Source organism: Salvelinus fontinalis, chromosome 36 (genome assembly GCF_029448725.1).
Source record: "Salvelinus fontinalis isolate EN_2023a chromosome 36, ASM2944872v1, whole genome shotgun sequence".
Lineage (NCBI taxonomy): Eukaryota > Metazoa > Chordata > Actinopteri > Salmoniformes > Salmonidae > Salvelinus > Salvelinus fontinalis.
The window spans coordinates 8,748,464-8,769,017 of record NC_074700.1 but is presented as its reverse complement, the minus strand read 5'-3'; the positions used below and the strand labels follow the sequence as shown (position 1 = coordinate 8,769,017).

The window sequence follows — 20,554 nt, the reverse complement described above, 5'->3', positions numbered from 1 at the left end:
AATTGCATTTCATCCAATTGTAACCACTCTTCTTGGTGGTGCAAAACGTCACATAAGGTTTAATAAGAGTGAGGGAATACTTAAAAATTAGACCAACTAGCCTACTGCACTTTTTATAGTGCTTTTAACAACTGCTTGATTCATCACATGATTGGTCCTTTTTCACATACTTACATATGTCCAATATTTAAAAGGCGACTTATGGAATTTGAAAGGGCCACGGTGCAAACCTAGTAGGAATCACAGTGGCCGTTCTGTGTACAGATAACACTCCTCTTGACTTCAGCCAATGGTGAATAAGGTCAATACAGCTCCTGCTTTCATCTTGCCGCAAAAGACGACCTCTGTGACGGCTGAAACTCCCTCCAGTCACCCCTCCCTCTCTCATTTAGAACATACCAAGAGAGGTGTGCGCCAATGTCATTCTATCCAAGGTAGACCCGGACTCGCCACAAACTTCAAAGCGAGGAGACGCAGAGTTAAAACTTTTGAACTATTGCAACTTTGTCGCTTTTCACTTGTGTTTCAATACTTGTCTTGGATTTGACTTTACCGGTCAACATTTAATACAACTGCCAGGCTTATTATCCATATTCCAAGTGAGGTTTTTCACGTCGTGTCCAGTTGGGAGTGCGCGTGGGGGAGCGGGACAACTGTCACGGACTGTAATTGGTGTCTCGCGCGGTCAAAGCCATGCCTCCTGGGTTTCAGCAACTTGGAGTGGAGGTATTGTCAACATTACTCGTTTTTATATGAAAATATGAAATGTTTTCATGCTCACTAACAACGAGTAGCCTCTGATGCATGAAGTAGAATTTACGCATAGGTTATAGCCTATTGAGACCGATTTTCAGCAGCCTAACCCATGTCTTTGCATGTGTGAATGAAAATGTATATTTTATTTATAAAAAGTCTATTAAAGTATACATATCCATTAAATACATACATTGTTTACATTATTAATCCATATTTTAAAGATCCATTAAGAACTTTTACAATAGGCTAATTCATATCTCCACCCAGCTAAAAGTTGCCTCTTTATCTCTTCATTCTCATCCCCTTTCACTTTCTTATCTCAGGCGAGGGATGACTCTTCCACACCTGACGAAGTGACTGGTTCATATGAACGCCTTTGACAAATTTATGTAATCTGAGAAAATGGTGACTAACTTTAGCCTAATACCACTTTGCAGCTGTGAAATGTTGAGATGTGAAATCAGAATACAGACAACTGTCAGTGAGATATGGAATATTAAAAATCTAAACTAATTTTCGCGAATGAAACGTGCTATTAGAATAATTATAGCAATTGCTATTCATCCATCAGAATCGGCATTGTGAGCATTTACATTTAGAACCCCAATAACGTTACATGGGGAATATTTAAATAATGCTATGTAACTGAATGTCTAAAATTAGACTTTCACATTCTAAAAGTAGGCCAGACCCTCTAAATATATGGCTCTAACAAACGTTCTACTTTCAGGAAGATTGTCAAAATATGTGAGCCCTTATTTGTCCTATAGTGACCTTGACCAGGAGATACCGCTTACAGGTCAGGGCTGAGATGAATATGGGTTGGTAGGTGACCCAGTTCCACCGGTTTGTGTTACATACCACAGCTCATACTAAAAACACTATTAAACTAGTACATATATTCAAGAATATAATCAGAATTGCAGCATCTTTGTATTTTTCTTCCTGCTCATAGTTTGTGGCAAAATAGAAAAGAACATCAAGAAAATGCACTTCAGAGAATTGGAGACAATGAAAACAATGTCTTAACATCAGCCCATTTCTTTCCCAATATGTATTTCCCAATATGTTCTACATATGCAGGCTACAGTTGAAATGTTGTAAAGCCCATTCTATGACGTGAAATGGAACACGACCCTTAGGTTCTTTTTTTTGTACAACGTGGGTCTCTCGGGCACACAAAAAACAGGACGTGTCTGGACAACCTCTACTAAACACTAGATTCGGGGATGTCTGAAGGACCACAGGGACGTCGGGCAACAGAGCCAAAGGCTGTCAGGACAGATTGTTTTGTCACCACAAGGCACTCCATTTCACTTTGGGTATTTATTCAACAGGGTGTGTGGTTTCTAGGAGGAAAGAGAAATGGAAATCTAAATGAAACATGAAAAGTTAGGCTTACATGTATACTCATTACTGTATCACAAGTTAAACTAAATAATGTTCTCAATTGCACACTATAAAGATAAAACATGCATAATATTGCAGTGCCTGAATCACAAACATTATGGTTAAATAGTAAACAGACCCAGGTAGGGTCTGAAGCGAGCATTAGCCAGGTATGCTATAGGACTCAGATCAAGCACTGGGCCTGGAAATAACCAACATGTGGGAAAGGCACCATCATTGTAGCATACAATTATACCAGTTAATTATGCACTATATCTGCACAATAAGAGCCAAAGTGTGAGACAATGGCATCAGACTGAACAGCCCCCATGTAGTCATCACTATGATTCGCAGTGGGCTACAAACATGTAGCAGGCTAGGCAGGTCATGTTACCAAATTATTAGCCTAGCACACAAACAAGTACAAACACCATATCCCCCACTTTATCAGATTAGCCACGCACAGTAGGCGGGCCCCAGCAAGGTAATTAGAGGACACACAGGAGCAGGGATTGGTTCGTTGGCAGGTCAATCATGGTCTATAAGGGCCTTTTTAACACAAACACTAACACACACACACAGTGGCTGAAAAAGTACCCAATTGTCATACTTGAGTAAAAGTAAACTACATAGAAAATGACTCAAGTAGAGTGCAAAGTCACCCAGTAAAATACTACTTGAGTAAAAGTCAAAAATTATTTGGTTTTAAATGTACTTAAGTATCAAAAGCAAATGGAATTGTTAAAATATACTTAAGTATCAAAAGTGAAAGTAAATACTATAAATCAATTCATTATATTAAGCAAACCAGACTGCACAATTTACTTTTTTATTTACGAATAGCCAGAGCCACACTCAGAAATCATTTACAAACTAAGCATTTGTGTTAAGTTAGTCCGCCAGATCAGAGGCAGTAGGGATGACCACATGTTCTCTCTTGATAAGTGTGTAAATTGTACCATTTTCCTGTCCTGCTAAGCATTCAAAATGTAACAAGTACTTTTTGGTGTCAGGGAAACTATATGGGAGTAAAAAGTACATATTTTCTTTAGGAATGTAGTGGAGTAAAAGTACAAGTTGTCAAAAATATAAGAAGTAAAGTACAGATACTCCAAAAAACAACTTAAGTACTTCAAAGTATTTTTACTTTGTTGCTTTACGCCACTGCTTAGACAAACACATGCACACACTTTACCTTTGTTTTGCTTTTATGTTGACAAAACACACCCTGTCTGGGTACTCAACACTGCAAGGTCATCATGTCACAGCAACACAGACAGACACACCTCCTACACAAACTCAACCAGGTGTAGGATTCTAATGTAATATGCACACACATTGGGACATTTATTAATGGACCGTTCTACAATTTTTCAGAATAGAATGATGTCCTCAGAGGGGAAATGCTTTGCAGAGTCTTGTATAGTTTAGATAAAACAAAACAGTGAACACCATGTATATGTTTTCATTAATAACATAACATATCGATAACATTTTTGGAGAAGGAAACTGTTAACCCTATCTAGTTAATATCGGATAAGAACTAAGTAACTGTGCATTACAGCCCATGTTTAACTATTGTGAATTCAGTGGTATGTTGGGATGACTGCTGGAGCCAGTCAGCTTGCTGTGTTGAAGGTAAACAGATGTAAGCACTAGGAAAGCCTGGTCAGTCTCTCCCAGAGCCCCAAGCTGTCAGTCACCATGGCAACAGGTGCCTGTGGGCTTTATATACTGTATATATATTGTCATCTTCAACCTAGACGGGAACTAGGATGGAACTCAGCGTTCAGTCACCCAATCACATGATACACAGTTAAGTCCTGGACACAGCTAGAAGGATCCTTTCTCATTGGTATCACAGTTATAAATAGTGGATATTAGAGAGGCTGTTGCGTGTGTGTCTGGGGGGGTTAGGTTGTTTTTGCAACAAACCATGCCTTTCTAGGTTATCCATCCGCTCTATATCCCTCTCCAATGGGCACAATCCCACAGTCCTCGTTTCCCTTTATGAACAACCAGAAACACATATTTAAATCTAAATATATGGCTCTGCAAGCAACCACACAATTTCACCATAATAACAGAAGTGTTGTCTTCCTCTTGTGTGTGTCCACTACAGACAGTGACTGGAACCCTTGCTCTCTCAGTGTTCACTGCTGTATTGGGCTCCTTTCAGTTTGGATACAATATCGGCGTCATCAATGCACCTCAGAAGGTAAGACCAACTTGCAATTTCATTAAAGGGAAATTCCACCACTTTTTAACCTTATATTTATTATCTCCAGAACCATACTAGTTTTCCCTTTAACCAGTGCCATAGATATACAGATTCTGGCAAAATCAGGCCCACTTTGGCACCAAAAGTTACAGTACATTCAAGACCGTTAAATTCTAATAGAATCCCAATTAGAATGTTGTCAGGGGGCATGTTTGGTATCAAATCAAATGTTATTGGTGACATACACATGCGAAATGCTTGTGTTCCTAGCTCCAACAGTGCAGTAGTATCTAACAATCACAACAATACACAGACATCTAAAAGTTAAAGAATGGAATTAAGAAATATATAAATATTAGATCAAGCAATGTTGGAGTGGCATTGACTAAAATACAGTAGAATACAATACAGTATATACATTTGAGATGAGTAAAGCAGTATGTAAACATTATTTAAACATTATTAAAATGACTAGTGTTCCATTATAAAAGTGGCCAGTGATTCCATGTAATTTATATAGGGCAGCAGCCTCTAAGGTGAAGGGTGCGTAACCGGGAGGAAGCCGACTAGTGATGTCGATTTAACAGTCTGATAGCCTTGAGATAGAAGCTGTTTTTCAGTCTCTCGGTCCCAGCTTTGATGCACATGTACTGACCTCGACTTCTAGATGATAGCGGGGTGAACAGGCCGTGGCCCAGGTGGTTGATGTCCTTGATGATCTTCCTGTGACATCGGGTGCTGTAGGTGTCCTGGAGAGCAGGTAGTTTGCCCCCGGTGATGCGTTGGGCACACCGCACCACCCTCTGGAGAGCCCTGTGGTTGTGGGCGGTGCAGTTGCCGTACCAGGCGGTGATACAGCCCGAAAGGATGCTCTCAATTGTGCAACTGTAAAAGTTTGTTAGGGATTTAGGGGCCAAGGCAAATTTTCTTCAGTCTCCTGAGGTTGAAGAGACGCTGTTGCGCCTTCACCACACTGTCTGTGTGGGTTAGCCATTTCAGATTGTCAGTGATGTTTATGCCGAGGAACTTGAAGCTTTCCACCTTCTCCACTGTGGTCCCGTCGATGTGGATAGTGGCGTGCTCCCTTTGCTGTTTCCTGAAGTCCACGATCAGCTGCTTTGTTTTGTTTACATTGAGTGAGAGGTTATTTTCCTGGCACCACACTCCCAGGGCCCTCACCTCCTCCTTGTAGGCTGTCTCGTCATTGTTGGTAACCAGGCCTACTACTGTTGTGCCGTCTGCAAACTTGATGATTGAGGTGGAGGCATGCGTGGCGAACATGGAGTACAGGAGGGGGCTGAGCACACACCCTTGTGGGGCCCCTGTGTTGAGAATCAGTGAAGTGGAGGTGTTCTTTCCTACCTTCACCACCTGGGGGCGGCCCATCACAGGGTGAGGTTCAGACCCAGGACCCCGAGCTTAATGATGAGTTTGGAGGATACTATGGTGTTGAATGCTAAGCTATAGTCAATGAACAGCATTCTTACATAGGTATTCCTCTTGTCCAGATGGAATAGCGCAGTGTGCAGCCCGATGGCGATCATCGTCTGTGGATCTATTAGGGCGGTAAGCAAATTGAAGTGGGTCTAGGATGTCAGGTAAGGTAGAGGTGATATGATCCTTAACCAGCCTCTCACAGCACTTCATGATGACAGAAGTGAGTGTTACGGTGCAATAGTAATTTAGTTCAGTTACCTTTGCTTTCTTGGGTACAGGAACAATGGTGGACATCTTGAAGCAAGTGGGGACAGCAGATTGGGATAGGGAAATATTGAATATGTCCATAAACACTCCAGCCAGCTGGTCTGCGCATTGTCTGAGGACGCGGCTAGGGATGCCGTCTGGGCTAGCAGCTTTGGGAGGGTTAACAAGCTTTAACGTCTTACTCAAGACGGCTACCGAGAAGGAGAACACACAGTCCTTGGTAGTGGGCCACGTCGGTGGCACTATGTTATCCTCAAAGTGGGCAAAGAAGGTGTTTAGCTTGTCCGGAAGCAAAACGTTGGTATCCGCGATGTAGCTGGTTTTCTCTCTGTAGTCCGTGATTGTCTGTAGACCCTGCCACATACGTCTTGTGTCTGAGCCTTTGAATTGTGACTACACTTTGTCTCTGTACTGACATTTTGTCTGTTTGATTGCCTTATGGAGGGAATAACTACTCTGTTTGTATTCTGCCATATTCCCAGTCACCTTGCCATGGTTAAATGCTGTGGTTCACACTTTCAGTTTTGCGTGAATGTTGCCATCTATCCACGGTTTCTGGTTTGGGTAGGTTTTAATAGTTACAGTGGGTACAACATCTCCTATACACTTCCTGATTAACTCAGTCACCGTGTCTGTGTATTTGTCAATGTTATTCGAGTACTACCATCAATGTGTTGATAGATCTTTGGTAGCATTTTCCTCAAATTAGCTTTGTTAAAATCCCCAGCTACAATAAATGCGTCCTCAGGATATGTGGTTTCCAGTTTGCATAAAGTCCAGTGTAGTTCTTTGAGGGCCGTTGTGGTATCGGCTTGAGGGGGTATATACAAGCTGTGACTATAAGAGAATTATCTTGGGAGGTAAAAATATGGTCGGCATTTGATTGTGAGGTATTCTAGGTCGGGTGAACAAAAGGACTTGAGTTTCTGTATGTTATCACAATCACACCATGAGTAGTTAATTATGAAACATACACCCCCGCCTTTCTTCTTCCCGGAGAGTTCTTTATTCATATCTGTGCGATGTACTGAGAACCCAGCTGGCAGTATGAACTGGGACATTATATACAGAGAGAACAATGTTTCCGTGAAACAGAGTATGTTACAATCCCTGATGTCTCTCTGGAAGGAGATCCTAGCCCTGAGCTCGTCTACTTTATTATCCAGAGACTGAACATTAGCGAGTAATATACTCGGAAGCGGTGGATGGTGTGCCCGCCTACCGAGTCGGACTAGAAGTCTACTCTGAATACCTCTTCTCCGCCGGCTGTGTTTTGGAGCAGCCTCTGGAATAAGTTGAATTGCCCTGGGGGGTACGAACAAATGATCCAATTTGGAAAAGTTGTATTCCTGGTCATAATGCTGGTGAGTTACTGCCGCTCTGATATACCAAAGTTCTTTCCGGCTGTATGTAATAACACAAAAACTATTCTGGGCTAATAATGTAAGAAATAACTAAATACTGCAAAGTTGCTTAGGAACTAGAAGCAGAGCTGCCATATCTGTTAGCTCCATCTTGCCTTTTCATCATGGAAGACAGTTGGCTAAGCTCTTTCTACTGGAGTCTGTAGCTCCTGCATGAACAACCCAGCTAGCACATAATGTTCTGAGAAGCATATATTTCTTAGAACTTTGTGAGAGTGTGGTTGTCCTTTGGTGTTTTTTTAAATTATTATTATTTTTAAATTATTATTATTTTTTTATCCCATTTTCTCCCCAATTTTCGTGGTATCCAATCGCTAGTAATTACTATCTTGTCTCATCGCTACAACTCCCGTACGGGCTCGGGAGAGACGAAGGTCGAAAGCCATGCGTCCTCTGAAGCACAACCCAACCAAGCCGCACTGCCTCCAACCCGGAAGCCAGCCGCACCAATGTGTCGGAGGAAACACTGTGTACCTGGCCCCCTTGGTTAGCGCGCACTGCGCCCAGCCCGCCACAGGAGTCGCTGGAGCGCGATGAGACAAGGATATCCCTACCGGCCAAACCCTCCCTGACCCGGACGACGCTATGCCAATTGTGCGTCACCCCACGGACCTCCCGGTCGCGGCCGGCTGCGACAGAGCCTGGGCGCGAACCCAGAGACTCTGGTGGCGCAGTTAGCACTGCGATGCAGTCCCCTAGACCACTGCGCCACCCGGGAGGCCCGTCCTATGGTGGTTTTGAATAAAACGTTCCCTCAACTTTCTGGGAATGGTGCATGATAGTCGCTTGGCTTTGGAACATTCTCAGCACATTTAAGGAACTAAAAAGTTATCACATACGAGCTGATCTGGGAATTTAAGAGCTGATCTGGGAATTAATACCTTTAGGATGACTAAAACATGCATACTGTTGCCATGGCACCATGAGGTTGAAAATTTGAAATATTGATCATTTATTTGACCGAGACCCGCGCCGATAGAAAGCAGCATCAATCTCAGATAAAGCATCCGAGCGAGCGAAACAGCGCTCCTCTGCCTCAGTATGTGTAGACCATGTAATTGATGCTGTCTGGACAAAAAGGAGTATGGCATATCATACTTTTTTTGGGACAGACATCATCAGATACATGGGCTACGAACAGTGCATTCGGAAAGTATTCAGATCCCTTAACTTTTTCCACATTTTGTTAAATTACGGCCTTATTCTAAAATGGATTAAAAAATAATAATAATCTCATCAATCTACACACAATAACCCATAATGAGGAATCAAAAACAGGTTTTTAGAAATTTGTGCAAATGTATTATAAATAAAAAACAGAAATACCTTATTTACATAAGTCTTCAGATCCTTTGCTATGAGACTCGAAATTGAGCTCAGGCGCATCCTGTTTCCATTGACCATCCTTGACATGTTTCTGCAACTTCATTGGAGGGAAGTGACCAAGAACCCAATGGTCACTCTGACGGAGCTCTAGAGTTCCTCTGTGGAGATGGGAGAGCATCTCTGCAGCACTCCACCAATCACGCCTTTATGGTAGAGTGGCCAGATGGAAGTCACCCCTCAGTAAAAGGCACATGACAGCCCGCTTGGATTTTGCCAAAAGGCAACTAAAGGACTCATACCATGAGAAACAAGATTCTTTGGTCTGATGAAACTAAGATTTCCCTTTTTGACCTGAATGCTAAGCGTCATGTCTGGAGGAAACCTGGCACCATCACTAAGGTGAAGCATGGTGGTGCTGTGGGGATGTTTTTCAGCTGCAGTTACTGGGAGACTAGTCAGGATCGAGGGAAAGATGAATGGAGCAAAGTACGGAGAGATCCTTGATGAAAACCTGGTCCAGAGCCCTCAGGACCTCAGACTAGGGCGAAGGTTCACCTTCCAACAGGACAGTGACCCTAAGCACACAGCCAAGTCAATTTCTAATTTTAAAGAAGTCTCGAGGTATTGCTCGCCTGAGGTAGAGTACCTCATGATAAGCTGTAGACCACACTATCTACCAAGAGAGTTGTCATCTATATTATTCAAAACTGTCTATTTACCACCATAAACCAAAGCTGGCACTAAGACCACACTCAACGAGCTGTATAAGGCCATAAGCAAACAAGAAAATGCACATCTAGTAGTGGCACTCCTAGTGGCCGGGGACTTTAATGCAAGAAAACTTAAATCCATTTTACCAAATTTTGACCAGCATGTCACCATGTGCAACTAAAGGGGGAAAAAAACTCTAGACCACCTTTACTGCACACACAGAGACACATACAAAGCTCTCCCTCGTCATCCATTTGGCAAATCTGACCATAATTCTATCCTCCTGATTACTGCGTACAAGCAAAAACAAAATCAGGAAGTACCAGTGACTCGCTCAATACGGAATGATACGGAATGACGCGCACTACAGGACTGTTTTGCTAGCACAGACTGGAATTTGTTCCGGGATTTATCCAATGGCATTGAGAAGTATACCACCTCAGTTGCCGGCTTTATCAATAAGTGTATCGACGACGTTGTCCTCACAGTGACCATACATACATATCCCAAACAGAAGCCATGGATTACAGTGAACCGCACCGAGCTAAAGGCTAGAGCTGCCTCTTTCAAGGAGCGGAACACTAATCTGGACTCTTATAAGAAACACCATCATCCCGGAAACCCTAGACCCACTCCAATTTGCAAACCGCCCCAACAGATCCACAGATGACGCATTCTCAATCGCATTCAACTCTGCCCTTTCCCACCTGGACAAAAGGAACACCTATGTGAGAATGGTGTTCATTGACTTCAGCTCAGCATTCAACACCATAGTGCCCACAAAGCTCATCACTAAGCTAAGGACCCTGGGACTAAACACATCTCTCTGCAATTGGATCCTGGACTTCCTGACGGGCCTCCCCCAGGTGGTAAGGCTAGGCAACAACACATCTGCCACACTGATCCGCAACACTGGCGCCCCTCAGGGGTGCGTGCTTAGTCCCCTCCTGTACTTCCTGTTCACCCACGACTGCGTGGTCAAACACGACTCCAACATTAAGTTTGCTGACAACACAGTGGTAGGCCTGATCAGCGACAACAATGAGACAGCCTATAGGGAGGAGGTCATAGACCTGGCAGTGTGGTGCCAGGACAACAACCTCTACCTGAATGTGAGCAAGACAAAGGTCTACACCTGTTGTATTCGGAGCATGTGATAAATAACATTTGCGGTTTTTATTTTCAATTAAAAAAATATTTTAAAAAAACTGTTTTAATCAATGAATCAATTTAATCAATTTTAGAATAAGGCTGTAACGTAACAAAATGTGGAAAAAGTCAAGGGGTCTGAATACTTTCCGAATGCACTGTGTGCTCGTCGTCCTCACCAGGGTCTTGACCTGACTGTAGTTCAGCGTTGTAACTGACTTCAGTGGGCAAATACTCACTTTCAATGCCCAGTGGCACGCTGGAAAAGTGAATCCCGGTTTCAACTGTGCCGGGCAGATCAGATGGCAGACAGCGTGTCCGGTGTCTTGTGGGCGAGCGGTTTGCTGCAACAGGAGGTCCCGTGAGAAAAAAACTTGCCGCTTATAGAAATCAAATGCCCATCCAACTGATTAATTAAAGTTATGTTAGGATATATCAGTTATCCTATTAGAGCTTTTGTGCTGAATCCACTGTGTTGTTTAAGGTGCCATGTTTATGGTCATGTCAGTGTGTAGGAAGGAGATTCCAAGATGCGGGAAGTGTGCAGGAAGGCAAGGGACAGAAGATTGTGTAGTTTCAGTGGATAAGGTTGTGTGGGTTAACTGTAGGGGTGACCATGCCGCTGGGGATCGGAAGTGTCCGGTGCGAGAGAGGCAGGTTGAAGTGGCCAGAGTCAGAGTAGTGCAGAAGGTGTCGTTTGCTGAGGCTGTGAAGAAAGTAGAGGGGGATGGGTCAAGGGTGAGGGAAGAGTAAACTGAGTAGAATTGCATGAAATTTTTATTTTTTATTGTTCATCTCATTTGACCACCTCCCTCCAATGGTCACTCAAGCCATGAACTTTCCAACCCTCTCATGATCTACCATCTCATGAATGACGTTGTTGATTTCTAAATTGCTTGTCTTTTTTTGTGTTGCTTTAAAGCGCTTTGATATTCTTTATGTAGTGAATAGCGCTTGAATAAATTTCCCTCCCAAGAGAGGGAAAGAGCAGAAGAGAGAGTGGCCAGGGGAGCATCTGAGTAATGTCAACACGAGCCGCATGAGGAAACACACAGCGTTGCCAAAAAATACCCCCAAACCTCACCCCTCACCCTGCCTCCTCGCCCTCCTCACCCATCCGCAAGCCTGCACAGTTCACACATCTATCTACCCCCATTCCTGCACTTCACCCCCCCACATCTCAGATATCCTTTAACAGTCACGGGTGAAATCGGAGGCAGAGGTGTTTAAGGCAACGATTCTGGTGCCATGGGAAAGAGGGTCTATTTTGGGCTTTTTTTAGGGCGACACTCACAAGGTTTGTTGAGGCTTCACGCTGTGACACAGACAAGGGCGGGCGGTGTCGCGTTCGGAGAGAAACACACCATAGTGCACGTACAGCCTCCCTGAACATTATATAGTTAGATGCTCCCGCTGCAATCTAGACAATCTCTTAGATTCACTGTCGTAAAGCCCCTCCCTCATAAGGGGGCTTTACTTGTGGTTTGGTGGTCATGGGGTTCTGATGTGGCAGTGGCATATATCAGAACATATATCAGCTAATTACTAATACATCAAATATAGCAGATCATATCTTAGCTAACATACACCAAATATATTAGAACATATATCAGCTAACATAGCTAATATATGTTATAATATATTTGATGTAACAGAAATAAAAGATATTAGAATATATCAGCTAACATGCATCAAATATAATGGAACATACATCAGCAATCATAAACTCAGAAGAAAGAAATGTCCCTTTTTCAGGACTGTCTTTCAAAGATAATTCGTAAAAATCCAAATAACTTCACAGATCTTCATTGTAAAGGGTTTAAACACTGTTTCTCATGCATGTTCAACGAACCATAAACAATTAATGAACATGCACCTGTGGAACGGTCGTTAAGACACTAACAGCTTACAGACGGTAGGCAATTATGGTCACAGTTATGAAAACGTAGGACACTAAAGAGGCCTTTCTACTGACTCTGAAAAACACCAAAATAAAGAAGCCCATGGTCTGTGCTCATCTGCGTGAACGTGCCTTAGGCATGCTGCAAGGAGGCATGAGGATTGCAGATGTGGCTAGGGCAATAAATTGCAATGTCCGCACTGTGAGACACCTAAAACAGGGCTACAGGGAGACAGGACGGACAGCTGATCGTCCTCGCAGTGGCAGACCACGTGTAACAACACCTGCACAGGATCGGTACATCCGAACATCACACCTGCGGGACAGGTACAGGATGGCAACAACAACTGCCCGAGTTACACCAGGAACGTACAATCCCTCCATCAGTGCTTAGATTGTCCGAAATAGGCTGAGAGAGGCTGGACTGAGGGCTTGTAGGCCTGTTGTAACTGAGGGCTGGACTGAGGGCTTGTAGGCCTGTCACCAGACATCACCGGCAACAACGTCGCCTACGGGCAAAAACCCACCGTTGATGGACCAGACAGGACTGGCAAAAAGTGTTCTTCACTGACGAGTCGCGGTTTTGTCTCACCAGGGGTGATGGTCGGATTCGCGTTTATCATCAAAGGAATGAACGTTACACCGAGGCCTGTACTCTGGAGCGGGATCGATTTGGAAGTGGATGGTCCGTCATGGTCTGGGGCGATGTGTCACAGAATCATCAGACTGAGCTTGTTATCATTGCAGGCAATCTCAAAGCTGTGCATTACAGGGAAGACATCCTCCTCCCTCATGTGGTACCCTTCCTGCAGGTTCATCCTGACATGACCCTCCAGCATGACAATGCCACCAGCCGTACTGCTCGTTTTGTGCGTGATTTCCTGCAAGACAGGAATGTCAGTGTTCTGCCATGGCCAGCGAAGAGCCCGGCTCTCAATCCCATTGAGCACGCCTGGGACCTGTTGGATCGGAGGGTGAGGGCTATTGCCATTCCCCCCAGAAATGTCTGGGAACTTGCAGGTGCCTTTGTGGAAGAGTGGGGTAACATCTCACAGAAAGAACTGGGAAATCTGGTGCAGTCCATGAGGAGGAGATGCACTGCAGTACTTAATGCAGCTGGTGGCCACACCAGATACTGACTGTTACTTTGATTTTGACCTGTTACTTTGATTTTGACCCCCCCTTTGTTCAGGGACACATTATTCCATTTCTGTTAGTCACATGTCTGTGGAAGTTGTTCAGTTTATGTCTTATGTTCTTACAAATATTTAAACATGTTAAGTTTGCTGAAAATAAACACAGTTGACAGTGAGAGGACTTTTTTTTTCTTTCTGAGTTTACATCAAATACATTGAAACATACCCAGCTAGCACATTTGGTTTCTTGGAAGTTGTGAGAACGTATGTTTTTGGTTTCACATTGGTTGTTTCCTGACCGGTTAAACTGAATTTTTTTTAAACATTCTGAGAACAGAAGTGAAAATGTATACAGTTCTGGGAACATTTAGTTTTAGGTAGCAGGGAGGTTCTAAGAATGTTTTACTCTAGTTCCTTGAAAGTTTTCCTGTAGGTTTTATTAATGCTCTGAGAACAAAATGATAGGTTATTTGGAGTTTTTTTTATAACTTCCTTAAAACTTTTACTGAATGTTTCAACAAGACTTTTAATAACACTGCTAGCTTATTTTGGGTTTTGAAATCCAAGCACAGATAGGACACATGGGAATGTATTTCCTTAGGCATTAATAATGCAAACACATATCTTTTTTATTGTGGCACAGTATAAGTGAGATTCAAACCTGTAATCTAATGTTCTCTAGCCATGGAATGAGTCCACTGAGCCACCAGGATGGTAGTCTGAATACCAGTCTCTGTAGCTAACATTCCACTCCTTGTCATTGTAACGGTTTTCTTCGTCCTCCTCTGACGAGGAGTAAGAAATGTCAGACCAATGCGCAGCGTGGTATGTGTCCATAATATATTTTAATAATACAAACGAACACAGAAACAAAACAATCAGTGAAATACAAACCGAAACAGTTCCGTGTGGGACAAACACTGACACGGAAAATAACCACCCACAAAACCCAGGTAGAAAAAGGCTACCTAAGTATGATTCTCAATCAGAGACAACTAACGACACCTGCCTCTGATTGAGAATCATACCAGGCCAAACGAAAAAACCAACATAGAAAAACGAACATAGATAACCCACCCAACTCACACCCTGACCATACTAAAACAAAGAAATAACAAAAGAACTAAGGTCAGAACGTGACAGTCATTGCCAAAGAGACTGGCCTTTTGGCAGTCTACAACATTCAATATACACTGGATTTACAGCGAACTTGCCTATTGGTTGTTGGAAATAATATTTTCCATTACAACATGTGGTGCCTGGAAAATAGAATTAGAATTTATAATAAAGTCAAAAACAAACATTTAGCTGTTAGGCAGGTTCTATTTTGAGGCATAAAATCAAATCTAAGATGTTTTGTGGTTGGAATTACTGTATTTACTTTGAGAATTTAGACTTGAGCTAGCAACAAATACCAACGTGTTTTGTGGAGAGAAAGTGATAGGATTTGAATATTTGCATAATCGTTGTGATTGGAGGATAGATGTGAGGGTGATCGAATCAGCATCAAATCCTCTGTTCTCCTTGATCTCATTAATGATAGCATGTTCATATTTTAAGATAGCAGAAAGGCCAGTCTCTTTGCCACATGGCATGGAGTACAGTGAATGGATTAGCTGAAGAAACTGGTACCCATGCTACCACGATGGGGCTAGCATGCCATGTATTAAAACAGAGACCATTTCAAATGAAACCATTAAAAAAAAAAAATTATTTAACCTTTATTTAACTAGGCAAGTCAGTTAAGAAAATATTCTTATTTACAATGACGGCCTACCCCGGCCAAACCCAGACGACGCTGGGCCAATTGTGTGCCACCCTATGGGACTCCCAATCACGGCCGGATGTGATACAGCCTGGACAAACACTCATTAATTAAGATCAGGAGTGGCCAATTAATGAGCGTGGACAACACACCAGAAAACACTTAACAAGATAGAGCAGGGGTGTCAAACTCATTCCACGGAGGGCCTAGTGTCTGCAGGTTTTTGGTTTTTCCTTTCAATAAAGCCCTAGACAACCAGGTGTGGGGAGTTCCTAACTAATTAGTGATGTTAATTCATCAATCAAGTACAAGGGAGGAGCGAAAACCCGCAGACACTCGGCCCCCCGTGGAATGAGTTTGACACCTGTGAGATAGAGGATAGAGAGAGTTTTGTTGATGCGAATGGTGATGAGAATGGAATGTACGTTTTTAAATAACCTTCTCAGAGCGTTCTCTGAATATTTGCTAAAGTGTTCTTGTAGTTTTTATAGAAAAATGTCTTAACATTCTCGGAACAATTTGAGAACATGACTTTAAATAGAACCACGAGGAAACCTGTAGGAAACATTATGCTGAAGTACTGAAATTCCCACAGAAGAACGTTGTTTCTTAACATTCTTGAAACAATTTGACAACATTCCCAATGTCAAACCAGTTGGAGAAAGCTCCTAGAACGTTACCAAAATTGAAATGAAATGTAACCATGTTTGAACTTTTAATCAAACGTTCTGTTAAAGTAATGAAATATCAATAAAATAATGTTTTATAAATGTGCTGAGAATGTTCCAAAGGCAAGCAAATATCCTGCACCATTCCTATAAAGTTGTGGGAAGGTTGTTTGCTCAATAACCATAGAACAACCACGCTCTCACCAATCTCTAAGAAACATATGGTTCTGAGAACTTGATGTGCTAGCTTGGGTACTGTGTATCAGCTATTATACATAAAATATATAGGTACATATATCAACAGTTTATTATATCAAATGTAGAATCAGTTTCATGCTGTATATACTGAACAAAAATATAAACGCCACATGCAACAATTTCAAAGATTTTACTGCGTTACGGTTCATATGAGGAAATCTGTCAATTGAAATAAATGAATTAGGCCCTAATCTATGGATTTCACATGACTGGGAATACAGATATACGTCTGTTGGTCAAAGATACCTTAAAAAAAATGGTCCTCAAAATGCGCCTCAGGATCTCGTCACGGTATTTATGTGCATTCAAATTGCCATTGATAAAATGCAATTGTGTTTGTTGTCCATAGCTTACGTCTGCCCATACCATAACCCCACCGCCACCATGGGCAGTCTGTTCACAACGTTGATATCAGCAAACCGCTCGCCCACACAATGCAATACATGTGGTCTGCAGTTGTGAGGCCGGTTGGAAGTACTGACAAATTCTCTAAAACAGCATTGGAGGCAGCTTATGGTAGAGAAATGAACATTAAATTCTCTGGCAACAGCTCTGGTGGACATTCCTGCAGTCAGCATCTATTGCATGCTCCCTCAAAAGTTGAGACATCTGTGGCATTGTGTTGTGTGAAAAAACTGCACATTTTACAGTGGCCTTTTATTGTCCCCAGCACAAGGTGCACCTGTATAATGATCATGCTGTTTAATCAGCTTCTTGATATGCCACACCTCTCAGGTGGATGGATTATCTTGGCAACGGAGGTATGCTCAATAACAGGGATTTAAACAAATTTGTGCACAACATTTGAGAGAAATAAGCTTTTTGTGCGTATAGAACATTTCTGGGATCTTTTATTTCAGCTCATGACACATGGGACAAACACTTTACATGCTGCGTTTATATTTTTGTTCAGTGTATATTGAGGCAGATTCTTAGGAATCTGATAGTATCTGTATTTAGATACAGACAGGGTGTGAGTCAGACAGAGGAACACACGGAGTTAGTCAGGTGACTTGTGTTACAAGAGAGGCCTTACAACCGACGTGGCCCCGCTGGTATGTACTCTCGGGTCATGAGTCCTGGTCCCTTGAACCTCTTTACACATGAGCCAAAACTTTGAACCCTGTGCCATCTATTCACCAGGCGAAACCTTCAGGCCCAAAAGAACCTCTTGACTCAACTGTGCTACTCGTTGAAAGTCAATCCATTGAAAGACAATCTATTTGCGTTAAATTCTAGGTAAGGGATTAATGATTGGGAATTTTTGATTTTGATAGACCATTTTGATAGACCATATTGGCAAGAAGCGCATAGTATTGAGTGGTGGTTATACCCGGCCTTCACAGAACAGTTTGTCATAGTATTCACACAAAGCACATTTCTCTCTGTTCCATTGCCAAAGCATTCATCTCAAGGAAGTAACACTTTTGTATACACTTACCTAGATTCAGTATATGTGGCCCATGCCATGCGGGAATCAAACCAAGAACTCTGGTGTTGGAAGGATGCACAACACTCCAATTAACGGAACCAAATTGAACAAAGCTCATAAAGCAATTTTGTCTTGACATTGTTGTCTTCCTGGCCTGGTCCCAGATCTGTTTGTGCTGTCTTACCAACTCCTATGATCCCTGTCATGCTAGGACAGCACAAACAGATCTGGGACCAGGTTACAGTCTTCTTGCTATAACTAAGGAAAAAATGTTAGCTCTATTGGATGGCTCATCTGTCTCCTCATTGTCTTGTCATGGTCTCATCTCATCTCTCTTCTCCTGCCTTTCCAGATCATTGAGGCGGACTACAATGCTACATGGGTGCACCGGTATGGAGAGCCCATTCCCACCGCTACACTCACCACTCTGTGGTCACTGTCGGTAGCCATCTTCTCTATAGGAGGCATGATCTCTTCCTTCTGTGTGGGCGTCATCTCAGAATGGCTGGGCAGGTAGGGGAGATGATACACTCACATACGAGAGAGCGGACGCCCAGACACGCTGTGTGTATGCATGCACACGCTAGGGTGACCACATTAAAAACCTCAAAGTGCGGGACAACAGGATGATTTTGCAGGATATTAACTGGACAGTGTTGCCTTCATGAATGAAACATTTGACAGCATTTGCATATGCACAGTAGCGGATTTAGGTATGGGCAACATGTGCAGCCGCGCGCGGGGGGGGGGGGGGGCAAGATGGTGAATTTGACATTTGCGCTCGTTTGCGCGTCACGTTAATGATATCATGTCACCATGTGGGACTGTGGGTCAATTAACCTTGTCGGAGTGGGCGCCCTGATTCTAGTTTGTGAGCTACTGCCTGGGAAGGTCTCCCTTCAGAAGTACGAGATGGGGAGGGGGGCGGGGGTAGACTGACCTCAGGTTTCCCCACTGGAAGCCCGAGGTAGGGGGAGTGGGGGAATCTATCAAATAGCACACCTCTAACTTTGTACAGTACTAATGCAATTAGTAAAATCAGTCACACTAGGAAATGCTACCAAATGAACCACAATTCATTCATAATATATAGTTTCACAGACATATTGTCGCATTTTTTTCTGGTTTGTGCGAAATCATTAAGAATAATATAAAACCAGTCTGCACTCCACCAAGGTGAATTGGTTTAGTCTTGACTCTTGGTTGACAGTGTTGGGGGATGGGTAATGTATTGTGAGTGCCAAATCAACACAAATGGACAAGAAAAGGTCTAAGCCATCAGGTGCCCAGTTTAGGAAAAAGAGGAAAGAAGAAGAGGAGAAACGTGCAGCTAAGTCATCTCTTTATGAGTATAATATTATGCATGTAATGAAATAGGCTAGTATAACACTTATGTTTGTTAGCCTATGTTGCTTGCTTTGCTCTCTTTATATTTAATTTATTTAACCTGTCAAGTCAGTTAAGAACAAATGCTTATTTACAATGACAGCCTAGGAACAGTGGGTTAACTGCCTTGTTCAGGGGCAGAACAACAGATTTTTACCTTGTCAGCTTGGGGATTTGATCTAGCAATCTTTCAGTTACTGGCCCAATGCTCTAACCACTAGGCTACACATAGGGAGACAACATTCTGTTTTCTGTCCAACTAGCTTACATAACATTGGATATAATTTCACACAGTTTCATCATGATAATGTGTGTAGCCTGCAGAAAAACGATTACCACCTAACTAGCACATTATTGATTTGGGTAACTTTCATTGAGGTGACATCATAAAGGTTTTCTGTGATTGTATTGACTAGGTCCTGAGCTCAGTCAGGGGAATTTCCAATGCTGTAGGCTAACTTCAAATATGTCTATATTATGCTGATATTTTGTATCTTTGGTGATATATTGAGTCTTTTGGGGTGTCTTGTGCCTAGAATTAGCCAAGGAGGTTGTATGGTTCATTTGGTTCCTATTCTGAAAGTTTGAGCAATTGTGCATAATGACATATATATTTAATTGTGCAACAAATGTATTTTGGGTGTCAGACTCATATACTGTATTTCAATGTAAATTCAGGGGCACTTCTGAAATATTTTGGAGAACCCTCTGGCACTGGCCAAGATGAGGAGCCATCTACCTCCTCAGCCACACAGGCTTCTTCAGAAATTATCTCGGAGCCTCAAGATGAGGAGCCATCCACCTCCTCAGCCACACAGGTGTTTTCACAAATGTTGTCTGAGACTGAGGATGAGGATGAAGACCCATTTGCTTCCACTTCTCCCCAGCAGGATTCTTCAAGTGTGTGTGGGGGTACAGGCACATGTGTTTATGTGTGCATACCTGCATAACATAAACAAAATAAATAATTTCCCTTTTGCAAAGTTTTAAGTTTCCATATTGTAGGTAACAATGATGATTTTATTATTACTGGGTATGTATGTGGGATGTTCCACCACTATAAATGCTGTGAATAACGTGTGTAAACTAATGCCCATTTGCAATGCCTGTAGCAGCATCCCCACCAAATCCTGCTGCTGAGGATGAACCACTGTCTACAGACCCTGCTGACTGGCCTTCAGTTCTGACTGACAGAATTCGGACACAGCTAGTTTGCAGAGGACCAAGTGAGGTACCACCTAACTTTGTTCTCCCAAGGAATGAGAGTGATAGAAGATGTTGCCACCACCAGTATTTCAGGAAGACCTTGGTGAGTGGTGAAAAAATCCC

General features: G+C 42.7%; 1 protein-coding gene across 1 annotated transcript in view; it reads left to right on the top strand.

Moving 5' to 3' along the window:
• The first annotated feature begins 418 nt into the window (after nt 1-418).
• The window catches only part of LOC129835173 (solute carrier family 2, facilitated glucose transporter member 4-like), a 35,191-nt gene continuing 15,055 nt past the window's right edge, over nt 419-20,554 (top strand). The window contains exons 1-3 of the mRNA XM_055900605.1: nt 419-726; nt 4,268-4,363; nt 18,192-18,352. Coding sequence (XP_055756580.1) covers nt 694-726; nt 4,268-4,363; nt 18,192-18,352 — 290 coding nt within the window. The 5' untranslated portion in view covers nt 419-693. The remainder of the gene's footprint in view (nt 727-4,267; nt 4,364-18,191; nt 18,353-20,554) is intronic.